This window comes from Tigriopus californicus, chromosome 8, assembly GCF_007210705.1.
Source record: "Tigriopus californicus strain San Diego chromosome 8, Tcal_SD_v2.1, whole genome shotgun sequence".
Classification (NCBI taxonomy): domain Eukaryota; kingdom Metazoa; phylum Arthropoda; class Copepoda; order Harpacticoida; family Harpacticidae; genus Tigriopus; species Tigriopus californicus.
The window spans coordinates 1,177,023-1,190,416 of record NC_081447.1 but is presented as its reverse complement, the minus strand read 5'-3'; the positions used below and the strand labels follow the sequence as shown (position 1 = coordinate 1,190,416).

The 13,394-nt window shown below is 45.8% G+C and overlaps 3 protein-coding genes across 3 annotated transcripts; 1 reads left to right on the top strand and 2 right to left on the bottom strand.

Annotated features, from left to right (window-relative positions):
• Window positions 1-870: 870 nt before the first annotated feature.
• Window positions 871-3,643, top strand: LOC131884989 (ionotropic receptor 25a-like). Its single transcript, XM_059232903.1, has one exon. It carries the CDS (start codon window positions 1,079-1,081, stop codon window positions 3,632-3,634), a length of 2,556 nt encoding a protein of 851 aa, XP_059088886.1. The 5' UTR covers window positions 871-1,078; the 3' UTR covers window positions 3,635-3,643.
• A 120-nt stretch (window positions 3,644-3,763) lies between these two features.
• Window positions 3,764-7,250, bottom strand: LOC131884766 (solute carrier family 12 member 3-like). Its single transcript, XM_059232642.1, has 2 exons — window positions 6,866-7,250; window positions 3,764-6,806 (listed from the first exon to the last, which is right to left on the bottom strand). Exons 1-2 carry the CDS (start codon window positions 7,248-7,250, stop codon window positions 3,910-3,912), a joined length of 3,282 nt encoding a protein of 1,093 aa, XP_059088625.1. The 3' UTR covers window positions 3,764-3,909.
• A 23-nt stretch (window positions 7,251-7,273) lies between these two features.
• Window positions 7,274-11,841, bottom strand: LOC131884988 (bumetanide-sensitive sodium-(potassium)-chloride cotransporter-like). Its single transcript, XM_059232901.1, has 2 exons — window positions 10,539-11,841; window positions 7,274-10,443 (listed from the first exon to the last, which is right to left on the bottom strand). Exons 1-2 carry the CDS (start codon window positions 10,999-11,001, stop codon window positions 7,442-7,444), a joined length of 3,465 nt encoding a protein of 1,154 aa, XP_059088884.1. The 5' UTR covers window positions 11,002-11,841; the 3' UTR covers window positions 7,274-7,441.
• Window positions 11,842-13,394: the final 1,553 nt, after the last annotated feature.

Genomic DNA, 13,394 nt, shown 5'->3' with positions numbered 1-13,394 from the left:
TCCAATTGTCAAGACAGTGATCGTTGTTCAAAGTCAAGCTTTGACATTTGAGGATTTGCATAATTAATGGTATCATTATGTCCTGATGGTGGGCAGACGTCCTTCCTAAATTAAGTATTCACTTAGGCTTTGGCAATAGCCATTGAAAGTTCTTAATAAGAGATGGCAACGGAAGCATTCATGTTCACACAAATTCAACACATGTTGATTACATATTAGATCATTTATTTTTTTCAAATGAATTTTTTTACCAATATGACATAAGTTATGTTGTTGTGACTATGACTGGCAGAAAAATTGATTGCAATTCCAATTATATACCCTAGGAAGTGGTCTTGAGTACCCAACTTTCTATGAAGCTCTACGACGAAGTTGCATGAAATGCAAAAAATATACAATCAAACACGTTTTAGAAATCTTATTCATTTGGTTCCATATTTCATTGACACTGAAACTAAGGAAAACTAAGATACTAAACACAAACTATATAAAATGCAATTCCCATCACACGATGCAAATGATTGTTTTTGCATTTCCTGACAACTCTAGCCATTAGTGTTTTAACTGAGTTGATACACCATTGAACTTTAAATTAGTGGTCCTTGCAATATTGCTGATGAATAATAAATACACCAATCCCAATTGCGTCACGTTTTTTCTCTTCAAAATCGATCCAAGTATCAAGTTTTGAAAACTGTTGACACGTCTATCAATCATCCAAAAAAAAAACTTTTTAACTGACTGGGATTGGTTTAAGTTGGTACAGTCCACCAGATATTCATTTCTCCTTTTTTGAGGGGGCTCCAGGATTCTATTGACAGATCCAGAAGCTCATGGTGGCTATGAAAAAAATAATGTACATTGTTCCAAATAGCCCCATGTTCCAAGTTGGGTATGAGTGGTCCTTAAAGCGCTTGGATCTAGGCGTTGTGTGTGAAGCATGGATTAATTCACGGCGTGCCTTTTTTCTTATGGACAAGTTGTTCCTCCAAGGCGTGAGATGGAACGGAAAGACCAACCAAGCATGCAATATCATCGAGAGAGTATGTAGAGTGCTTTTGGTTGCCGAGCCTTCAACATGTGGCTTTCTTTGATCTGGGTCTGTCTTGTCTTGGTATTGGTACAAGGGAACAATATTCTACTGATCTATGAAAAGGACGACCTTGATATGTTCAACTTGTTCAAGAGCAATGTCGACACAGCCTTAGTCACTATCTCCGAGTTGGCCATGAACCACGACGACGATTTAGACGAGGGGCCTTTTTGCGATGCCTTGGGTAGTGATCAATTCGCCCTGGTCGTGGATTTAAGTTGGAGTGGTTGGAAGGTGGCCAAGACCAAGTCAGACGACCAAGGAATACCCTACGTCCATGTTGAGGCTTCGAACCAAGCCTTTGTTCAGGGCGTTGATGAGTTTCTCTTTGAGCGTGAGGCCATTGATGCGGCCCTTCTTTTCGAGTCTGAATCGGAATTGGATCAGAGCCTTTACCATATTATTGGCAACTACCATCTGAGGGTGCTGGTCCTCAGTATGACTGAGAGTAAACCCTTCGAGCGGATGGCTGACCTGAGACCGATTCCATCGGCCTTTGTGACCTTTGGCACCACCCAGGAACAAACCAAAATGATCGATAAAGCCATCAAGAACCGTTTGGTGCGGCGGGATTCACGCTGGAATTTTGTGGTGGAGGACTTTGATGCCCCGAATTTCGCCGTTCAAGGCGTTGAAGTCGATATCATCATTGCGTCCATTGCTCAAGAAAATTGCTGTCAACTGGCTGAGAAACCTGGAAGTGGTTCGGCGTGCCAATCTGATTGCACCGCTGGGAAGAAACCGAAGCATTTTATTGTCAAGAAGGCTGCTCAGACCATCTCAAAAGTGGTGCCATCCTTGGCCCCAAAACAATATCAGTGCTCTACTCCAGACACACCCAAAAACGAATCCCAAACCACCTTCACCACCGCCATGACGTCAGCATTAGAGGGTAGCAATTACGTTCTGAACTCCAAAGGCACGTTCAACTTCCCACTGAAGATGGAATTCCAATTGGTTCACAGTGCCAACAACACCAAGGAACTCGCTGCCACTTGGTCCCACACAACCGGGGTGGAATTTGTGCCCAAATTTGTCAACAGAACCATTCCCCGTTTCTTCAGAGTGGGCATGTCCGTAGCGGTGCCATGGCTCTATGAGAAAATGGGACGCGATGGAAGCCCCATGAAGGACACCAACGGAAACATCATTTACGAAGGATACTGCATGGACCTACTGAAGAAGATCTCAGAAAAGTTGTCCTTTGAGTATGAAGTGGTCATTTCCAAGGATCAAAGCCCCGGCATTGCGTATGGGAAAAAGGACGACAATGGGGACTGGAGTGGGATGATTGGCGATTTGGCTCGGGGAGACACGGACCTCATTGTGGCCGATCTGACTATGACCTCTGAGCGTGAAGAAGTCATTGACTTTGTCTCACCCTACTTCGATCAAGCAGGGATTTCGATTGTCATTCGCAAGAGGGTCCAAGATCAATCTCTGTTTAAATTTCTCTCCGTTCTGAAGACTGAGGTCTGGTTGGGAATCATCGCAGCAGTTATTAGTACTGCCATTTTGATCTGGTTACTAGACCGATACTCTCCGTATTCTGCTCGGAACAACAAGGCCGCTTATCCTTATCCCTGCCGAGATTTCACGCTCAAGGAGAGTTTCTGGTTTGCTCTAACATCTTTGACCCCTCAAGGAGGTGGAGAGGCTCCCAAGGCTCTTTCAGGGCGGGTTTTGGTGGCAGCTTATTGGTTGTTCGTGGTACTCATGTTAGCCACATTCACCGCCAATTTGGCAGCCTTCTTGACAGTTGAAAGGATGCAGTCCACCGTTCAAAATCTGGAGGAGCTGGCTCGCCAATCTCGAATCAACTACACCGTGGTGGAAAATACCACTTACATGGAATACTTCGTAAACATGGCCGGAGCCGAGGAAGAGCTCTATCACAAGTGGAAAGAGCTCACGCTGAACAATTCAGGTAACCCGGCCAAATACCGAGTTTGGGATTACCCCATCCGAGAGCAATACACCCACATTCTCAAGGTGGTCAAGGACACTGGAATGGTGGCTAGCACTCAAGAAGGCTTTGACAAAGTTCTGGCTCAATTCGAGGGAGAATATGCCTTCATACATGACGCCGCTCGAATCAAGTATGAGGTGTTAAATAATTGCAACTTGACCCAAGTTGGAGAGCCTTTTGCTGAGCAACCCTATGCTCTGGCCGTCCAACAAGGCAGTCACTTGCAAGAGGAGTTGTCTCGAGTCATTTTGGAACTTCAAAAAGATCGATACTTCGAGTCACTCCAAAGTCGATACTGGAACAATTCCATGCAGAACAATTGCCCAGTACTGGATGATTCGGAAGGTATCACCCTTCAATCTTTGGGAGGCGTGTTCATTGCCACTTTAATTGGCCTTGGTCTGGCATTGGTGACTTTGTCGGTGGAGGTTTTCATACAAAAGAGGAAGGACAAGTCAAAGGTTCACGGTTTTGGCTCAAAGAGAAGCTCTGGATCGCGAACTATGGATCCCATGGGAGAGCTGGGACCACCCAGTAAAATGAAAGGCATGCCGTCGATCATTGGGAACTAGATTCGGACCAAGTTTACAAAGCAAGAACAGCCTATTTTCCTATCTGTTCAAGATATTTCTATCAAGTACGAATGTGTTTCAGGATCTAATCTAGGAATGATAAGCAGTATTAACACGTCTCATGACTAATTCAACGAGCTAAATTGGTAAAAAGAAACTTGTTTCAATAAAGCATTGCTACCGTTCAGTACATAGAATAGCAATCTAAGAAAATGCACAATAAGAGGAACCAGCACCAGAGCCAGGACGACCCTCATGGTTCATTTATAGTCAAGTTAAGAGTAGAACGTCAAGACCGATTCTTGATTCCCACGAACAAAAAGAAAAGGCGGCATCGAACGAGAAGCATAATCCAGCCAAGCCAGGTATAAATGGCATGGAACACCATTTCGCCTCGGCATTGGCAACGTCATCACTACCAATGAACTAGTGGCCGAATTCTCTTTGGCAATCTCGGCAATTCGTAAGTGAAAATGGGTTTGATCGAGGTATTTCTTGAGAACGTCCTCAGGGATGATTGGAGCTCTGGGACCAATTGATGTGGAACTGGAACGCCGACGATCGGGAGCTTTTGGAACCATGATCAGCTGTAGGAATTCATCCATAGTTTCTTTTTTTGGCTTTTTTGTTACGTCAGAGAGGATAATCACGTCTTCGAATTGAATTCTAAATTTGAGGAGGAGGGAGGCCATGCGCTCAGCTTCTTCGACTATGTTATCCACTTGGTTGGAGAGGAAGAATATTCTTAATTTGCATTTGGAGAACTTTCTCCGCGTAACCAAAATATATGGAAGTAGGAGAGTTAGGCCCCCATCATCGTACAACCAATAGACATCGACAGTTCCCTCTTTTTGTGTCTTATCTCGAAATTGAGTCATTCGATAGATGAGTCTCTCATCGATTGGGTTGCCATCACGAATGCCGTAAGATACATCAGAATTGTTCCGGGTCGATGAAGTGCCGAATGTGTTCACATTCTTCAAAGCCAGAGATTGGCCTTCGTCGAGACTCATGGCGCGGTTGGCTCTTCCGACAGGAATATAGTCTTCCGAAAGTCCAGAGAGTTGACTGGTGGCTGTCATCACTTTTTCATGGGCTCCAGAAATATCGGAAATGTCAAGCCCGCCATGGACCCTTAGCACTCCGACGGATAAATGCATATCAAAAGCAATCAATAGGGCCTCGAAGTAATCTTCGGCAAATTGGGAGTACATCCACCATTGCTCTTGAAAGCCAATCAAGAGCATGTTAGGAGACAACTTGCCTAGGCCGCTAAGTTCAATAGCTGTGCGAACGCCATCGGGAAACGAATCATTCCTGGTCAATGCATAAAATGCCTTGATATGGTTGTCCTTGAGCCATTGGTCAGTGAGCCGTTTCATATGTTCCATGGTCTTCAAGTCCACTTTCTCTCGGATGACATGGACAAACTCGAGAAGAGAGGACCTTTTCGTAATCAAATTGGCAAAGTCTGCCAATGCTGGGCGATCAGAGGGATTCCCAGTAATGACGACCAACTTTGGTCGATAGTTCTTGATGTGATCTTCAACGCGAGAGAGTGTCTGCAAAGCTTTTAATGCCGTAGTGAAAGACTGCGATTGAGATGAGGAGCCCCAATTGACATCAGGGTTTCGAGAGCGCACAAATACATACAGAAGAATAACGCATATCAGAGTGGCGAGAGCTGTGCGGAAATCCATCAACACCATGACAGTTATGCAGAGAAACGTCCCCATAAGAGAGATCCATTTGTTAAAGTATTGAAAGCTGGGCCTCCAACCGGGCGAGTTATTCCACGAGGCATGGAACACTGAATAATTGATAACGGCATAAGTGGCGACAAAGAAATTGGAAAGCAAACTTGACACCCGATTCAGGTCCCCAATAAGGATACACACCAACGCTACCAGAAATACCAAAATGTAACCACGAAGGGGCTCATTGTTCCGCCCATAACCCTTGCTAAACATGGTTATAAATGGGAACAACTTATCCTTGGCCATTGCTTGGAACACCCTGGGACCACCAACAATAGAAGCCAAAGCCGAAGAAAGCGTGGCGGCAAAACATCCCGCATAGATCAATGGGCCCCAAAATGAAGCCAATTGGACCATTTGTTGATTGTGTAAAGTCCCATAGGAGCAGTTCCTCGCGTTGCAATTAGAGAAAAAGTTGTCCGATCCATCAGAGAGGTGGAGCTCGCTGACTTCACCGGAAGCGTGACGAATTTCAGTCATACCAATGACAATAGCGTAAATAACATACGTTAAGTATGTGGTCATGATGGCTAGAAGAGTTCCTTTGGGAATCGATGTGCCCGGATCTTTGAGATCTCCACTCATATTGGCCCCAGCCACAATGCCCGTGACGGCAGGAAAAAAGACACCAAAGACGTCAAAAAATTGTAGTTGGACTCCATTTTCACCCATTTGAAAGTCAGGCCAAAGGTTTTCAGTCAATAGATCGGTCTTGAAACCCACGATACCTTTGGCTTGTTTTGGCTCGTCTGGCGGGATTAAAGCGCCTACCAAGAAGTCCAATTGAGAGACGATCAGCAGCAAAAGGAGCAGGAACTGGATCTTGAACACTACCCCCATGCCAATGAAGGAGACCCCGATGAGCAGGACCAAGGTGGACGAACCCAAAAGTCGAATATCGTTGATCCGATCCATGAAGATGCCATCAAATGAATCCACAAACTGATCCAGCATGTCCAAAAACGCTTCACAAAAGCCGATGATGTACATTGCCACAGCAATGGACGCTGCCAACGTGAACATCAGGCCGACGGCTCCGCCAAATTCCGGTCCCAAAGAGCGAGAGATCATGAAATAGATCCCACCTCCCTTGATTTGTCCATTGGTTGACACGGCTGACATGGAAAGGGACGTGATCGTGGTCACTAGATTGGCAATGGAGACGATCCCAAGAGTGGCCAGTATTCCGGCTTGTCCAACAACCCAACTCAGGCGAAGGAACAGCATGACACCCCAGATGTTGAGGAGACATGGAACATAAACTCCCTGGATCCAGCCAAACTTGGTCGGCTGTTTGTCTGGAGAGTCCTTTCCACAAGATGTGTCACATTGGCCGCTATCAGAAGGATACACGGATCCATTACGACTTCGACAAAGCAACTCGTCCAACGTTGGTCTTGAACTGTCTGGCATTCCTGAAAGCAACGAGATTGTCACGATCCTTTGGCATTTGTTTTGGACTGATTTGACTCACCTTGGGCAAACGATTTTCTGTTTCGGTAATGATCTGGATGGGGTAAGACCTCTTTGGTGAGGTAATGTCGAAGACTTTTTTCTGATCCATATCGACTTCCTCGCAGAATGCGGCCCAAAACAGGGGAACTTCTCGAGGTCAAGTCGCTTCTTACGGATGAGGAACGTCGAAGATGAGACGAAGCGTCAGACAGGATCGAGGAGAATCGTCTGGGAAGTGCTTTGGATACTTTGGGAGAGTCAATTTGTGGACAAGGTCCCAATTCAAGATCGGGGGAGCTCTCCTTGGATCTTTCCATCTTAAAAGCGTCGAGTCGAATGAAGGCTCGCAACAAAGGATGTGAAAATTCCTCGAGTTTAACTTGGCAATCATTACGAGCGGCCATAATTCTCGAGTTCCAATGAGTTTGGAAGTAGTCCATTCGAACGTCATAAAGTCATTAATTTCGAATTTTACAGACCTCTTGATATTTATTGCTTCAAATAATAATGCTATGTGCAAGCCTTAAGCTAAAAATAATCTTGCATTGAACAGGAAGGGAGAGAAGTTGAAGTGCTTCAAACCATACATGTCTGTTTATGAATAGAAGGTTAGAACAGAGTCCTGATTGCCCCGTATGAGCAGGAAAGGTGGCATCTTCCGCGTAGTGAAGTCCAGCCATGCCATATATAGAGGATAAGGAATCTGTTCTCGTTTGGGCATAGGTAAGGTCATGACCACGAGATCGGCTTGACTCGAGTTTTGCCGAACGATCTCTGCAATTCTCAATTGGAAATTGGTCTGCTCGGCATGCTTCATTTGTTCCGCTTCAGATACTAAGACGTTTTCCAGCCCTTCCAATTGGTCGCTGGCCTTTGCGGTTGATGAGGGATTGCGTCCGGATTTGGATTTCGGATGCGGGATAGTGATCAGCTCTTTGAAATCGTCCCGCGTTTTTCGATCAGCCTTTCTGGTGACATCTTGAAGTACAATGACATCATTGAACTCGATGCGGAACTTGGAGAGGAGAGCAGCCATATTGCGAGTTTCGATCTCGAGTTCTTCCACGTTTTCGGACAAGAAGAATATCCGGAGCTTGCATTTGGCGAACTTGGCTCGAGTAGTCAAGATGTGAGGCAGAAGCATGGTAAGGCCTCCATCATCATAGAGCCAATACACGTCGATAGTTCCATCCCTGACCCCTTTGTTTCGGAACTGGGTGATCTTCTCCACCGTGTCCTCATCCACCGGCCGTCCGTCCTTGTCTAGAATGGCCATGGAAAGGTTACTCTTCGTTTTCTTTCCAAAGCGCCCCAATACACTTCCGTCTCGTCCCACTCGCTTTTTCTGAACAGTGGCCGGGGAGGCCAAGCCACTGTCGACCGACATCTTCGATTCGCTTCTATCTTCGACTTTGAGTGATTGCTCGGAGAGTTCCGAGGTAGTCCGATTTCTGGCGAACATCATGTGAGCCTTCTCCTCATTGGCAAACATTCCAGAGATATCCAAGCCTCCATCGACTCTCAAAACACCCACGGCTAGGCGCATGTCGAAGGCGTTTTCCAGGGTGGCATAGTACTCCTCTGCATCCTCAAGAGAGAGTTGCCAGTCCTGTTTGAATCCCATGAGAAGCAAATTGGGACTGAGCTTGCCCAATCCACAAACTTCCAACGCCGCTCTGCTTCCTTCGAAGAGGCTGTCATTGCGAGTGATCGAGTGGAACGATTTGATGTGATTGGTGGCTAGCCACTTGTTGGCCAAGCCTTTCATAACTTCAACTTTCTTAAAGTCCAAACTTGGATCGGCAACGTGGACACTTTCAAGGAGCGACAGCCGTTTGGTCAACAGATGTGCAAAATCCATCAAACAAGGGCGGTCCACGGGGTTTCCAGACAAGACGATAATCTTGGGTCGGTAGTTCTTAACATGATCGTCAACGCGGGTTAGGGCTTGAACGGCTTTTAGAGCGGTGATAAAGGATTGAGATTGAGACGAGGATCCCCAATTCACATCGGGTTTTCTAAAGTAGATAAATGCATAGAGTAGGCAAACGCATACGCAGGTGACGATCGCCATCTTGAAGTCCATGAGAAACATGACTCCTATGCAGAGAATAGTGCCCAAGAGTGACACCCATTTGTTGTAGTACTTGAATGAGGGTCGCCATCCGGGAGAAGATGTGATACTAGCGTGGAAGACGGAGAAGTTGATGAGAGCATAGGCTGCCACGAAGAAGTTAGACAATAAGCTGGAGACTTGATTCAGATCGCCTATGAGGATGCACACCAAGGAAATAATAAAAACCAAAATATAGCCTCTGAGAGGATCATTATTGGCTCCCCAACCTTCAGAGAAGGATTGGATTCCGGGAAAGAGTTTGTCTTTGGCCACGGCCTGAAGAACTCGTGGAGCTCCAACTAAAGATGCAATGGCGGATGAAAGTGTAGCTGCAAAGCACCCGGCGTAGATCAAGGGTCCCCAAGCTGATATCACCTCCATCATCTGTTGACTAACGGATGTTCCAAATCCGCAAGTCCTGCCTTCGCAGTCGTCAAAGGCATTTGTGATGTTCAGGATCTCACCCACGGTATCGTTAAAGGCCTCGGTTCCAAAAAGGACTTCATTGACATTGCCAGAAGCGTATCGTAACGAGCATGCCGCTACCATAATGCCATAGATCACGTAACTGACATAGGTGGTAGCAATGGCCAACAACGTTCCCTTGGGGATGGCGACTCCAGGATCTTTCAGATCCCCGCTCAAATTGGCGCCCGCCACAATCCCAGTCACAGCAGGAAAGAAAACGGCGAAAACCGAGAAGAAGTTGTGCTTCTTCCCACTCGTCGGATCGGTTGAATAGGCGCTATACAAATTCCCCTCCAACACTTGACTATCATATCCTACAAAGCCTTTGGCGACTTCCTCGTCAGTGCTTGGGAGAAAGGAGCCAATGATGAAATCCACTTGAGAAACGAGTAGTAAGACCAGAAGGCCCATTTGTACCCGAGTGACCCAATCCATGCCCACAATGGCTAACCCCAAGATGAGGACAAGCGAAATTGACCCAATCAATCGAATGTCATTGATCCGTTCCACAGAGTCAACGATTCCATTGAAATGGGTCAGATATTGCTCAAGCATATCCATGAGCGACTCGCAGAACCCAATGATGTACATGGAAACGGCAATGGAATTAGCAAGGGTGAACATGATGCCGATTGCTCCGCCAAATTCCGGCCCTAAAGAGCGACTGATCATGTAGTAGATTCCTCCAGCTTTGATTTGCCCATTGGTTGAAACTGCCGACATGGATATGGTCGTGATGATGGTGACAATGTTTGAAAGCGTGATGACCCCAAGACCCTCCAACAAGCCTGCTTGTCCGATGACCCAAGTTAACCTCAAAAATAGCATGACACCCCAGATGTTCAACAAGCATCTCATGTACACCCCGTCGAACCATCCGAATTTAATGACTTTTCCTTGCTCATTATCCGCACCAACAAGGTCTCCTTTTTCGAGATCGTTTCCATTGATATCGGCCATCACACTCGCATCCAATAGTTCGTCCAAAGTGGGCCGAGACCTTTCCGGATGACCTATGAAAAAAAAAACGGAAAACAAAGGTTGTTTATTTTCGGCTGTATATAGTTGCGTGCATGCTCGATTCAAACGAAGGAGGTTCTGGTCTTACCTTTGGAGAAGGACATTCGGTTTCGGTAATGGTCCACATGGGGCAAGACCTCCTTGGTAAGGTAATGTTTCAGAGGCTTCGGAGTGAAGATGAACGAGGAACGTTTCGAAGTCATCTTCCGTTGACTTGGCTGCGGCTTCTCAGTAATGGTTCCAGGTGCTATGGTCACTGATGATCGCTTCCGATTACCATTGCGGTCGGGTAGATAAGGCGATGGGGTGAGACATTCCGGGACATCGGGAGTGGGTGGGTCGGACAGCTGGTCAGAGCTATCCCCGATTTGGATATCAATTTCGTCCATGGCGGACGATTGTCGAGAGTATTCCGCCCCACGGCTCGCACGTTCTTCGGGCACATCGTCGACGGGATTGAGTTCAATAGTGTACGATGAGGCCCGGTTGACATCATCATCGTCATCATTAACCACTTGAATAGCGGGGATCTTGTCTGAGTTGTCAGCCATGACGAAGAAAGCTGACCTTCAGTTTGATCTGACTAGATCAGGTCGGATCCTCATAAAATGTCAATTTGAGAGTGCAATTCCAATGATCACTTTGGCTCTTGGCTCTTCGATCGGATTCTTCTTGGCCCGGCAATTAAAGCGTGAAATGAGAAATCACACTTGGATTTCAATGAAAATTCTGCTGGTGAATTCGAACACCACTTATCACGGTCAGAATTTCTGAAGAGCTTCAAACTCCGCGGTCAATAAGATCTAGAGTTGTGATCTCGACCAAATCTCAACGGAGACTGGTTGAATGTTTCGGCAAATTCCCCATACTTCAACGACAACCATGTCATTCATGAGGTAACAATAAAATGGATTCATGCGCTCTCGGCATCCATTGCACTGCTAATCCGACAAGTAGGACGAAGCAAGCACGGACGTCCTGACCACCTGCATCATTTCTCAGCCATCGGCGAACAACCGGCCAATCAGCCAACTAAATAACCAACCAAACAACCTGGGTCGAGGATGCCTGGTAACACATAAATGAGATACATGTATCTGGCCAATATTCAGGGCAATTTCCTTGGAAATGCCTTAAAAAAAAAGAACGAGGTCTCGGATCTTGGTTAGAGAAACCTCCCAAACCAGAATGAAGCGGATCATGCACCCATCCAAGTTGGGTATCCAAGCGAATGGGAACCCAAGAGCTTCTTGTTCTTTGTGAATGTCAAGTAATCACAGTTTATGGCTAGAAGCCATAGCTGACATGGCTTGAGGCTCCCTCTTCGCTTATGAGCTCTTGTCCGTCAATCTGACCCCTTTACAGGGTACAAACGACCTACTGTGTAATTTGTACCTTACAAAGGGAATAAATGGACATGCGATCACATTCAATTGAAATTGAGAGATAAATGACATTGGCTGCCCAACCAACAGCACCTCATTGTCTGAGCGTCAAGGTCACCCATGACCCAAGTCTCAAAACCACCAAGAGCGCCTCAACCGATGACATCGACACGTTTCTACACGACTTCTGGGGTCAAAGCAACGCATCGAACGTGACCGATCATCAAGTGTTGCCAATCCATTGTTAACACATAACTCACAATTTAGGGCGACACAAACAAAGGCATCGCAAAGTCAAACACCACCTCATTGCCTCGCGACTTCCTGTTGCCAAATGAAGCCGCTTGGAATTGGCCTTGCGTGACGAAGACTCCTCTTGGATCATGGTTTGGATAATGTACATTCGATAGTGTCGGGTCAGCAAACCTGATCGAAGAAGAAAGAGTCCATTGTTGTTGATGCTCAGATAAACATTCTGACGAAGACAGATTCATTTAAAAGATGGTCAACCCGTAACGGTTTCATCTCAATAAGAACACAACTCAAAGATGGTGGCTTCAGGGCTTTAATTCTGAACGTGCATGATATTCCAGCGGTGGCAATACGTTATGTAAGGGGTAACATTGTCATGGAACCAACAAAAATTGGAGAGGAATGCTTTTCAAAACTTGAATTGCATGACAAGCGTCTCCATTATGTTACAGTAGTTTTCATCCCAGCACGAGAACGAATTCGGAAACGAAATAAAGGTTTTAGATTGATGTTTCAAAACGTTTCAAGTCAAGGCCTTAATCTGTTCAGCTCTTTCCCTTCGTTTCGTTCACCCATCGTTCTTAGAACACCCATCCTCGTTCGTCAGGTGCCCCAAGACAAAAATTAGATCTAGCTCGAGCTTTTCTGGGGCATCGGGAATCCCCAGGTTAAGAGAAGAAAAGGTTTTTCCCCTTCAACGTGTCATGCAGTTCGCTTTTACACCGTTCTTTTTTTTTCTTTTTTGAAAGTTTGTACGTCAAGGGAATGGAATCTTGTGAATAACGACTAATTTGAGCATTGAGTATTAGAGGGTAAATCGATACCTGGACATTATTCCAAAGTTCTCTTGTTTCGGCTGGAAACTTTTACAAGCCTGGAAATGCTATTCGCTGATTGACAAAATAAAAGGGATCTAAATTCAGGTAACAAAGGCCGGGTTTGTGTATCATCGCAGTAGCGTTGTCTAGCTGGAAAATGACAGCGCAGATAGTGAAGTAGTGGCACAATAGGTTTGCTCAGCCTTCACAACTACCCATGGTTTCTAGGTGGAGTAACCAATTACCCAAAGGCCCTGCTGCTAAGAGGTGGAATAAATAATGGAACGCTTCGTCAATAATTCATCTTTTTAAAAAATTGGGTCCGGAGCCTGGCTTGGCTTCTCCGATCCACTTTAGAGACAAGACCCATGTCGAAACTGGCACGATTGGACCTAATTTCCTTAGAAAATTCAAAATTCAAATTCGCATGCAGCATGCTACCTGTTGGACACACTATAATTCCTGACATTTTAATACTGGTGTTTCATT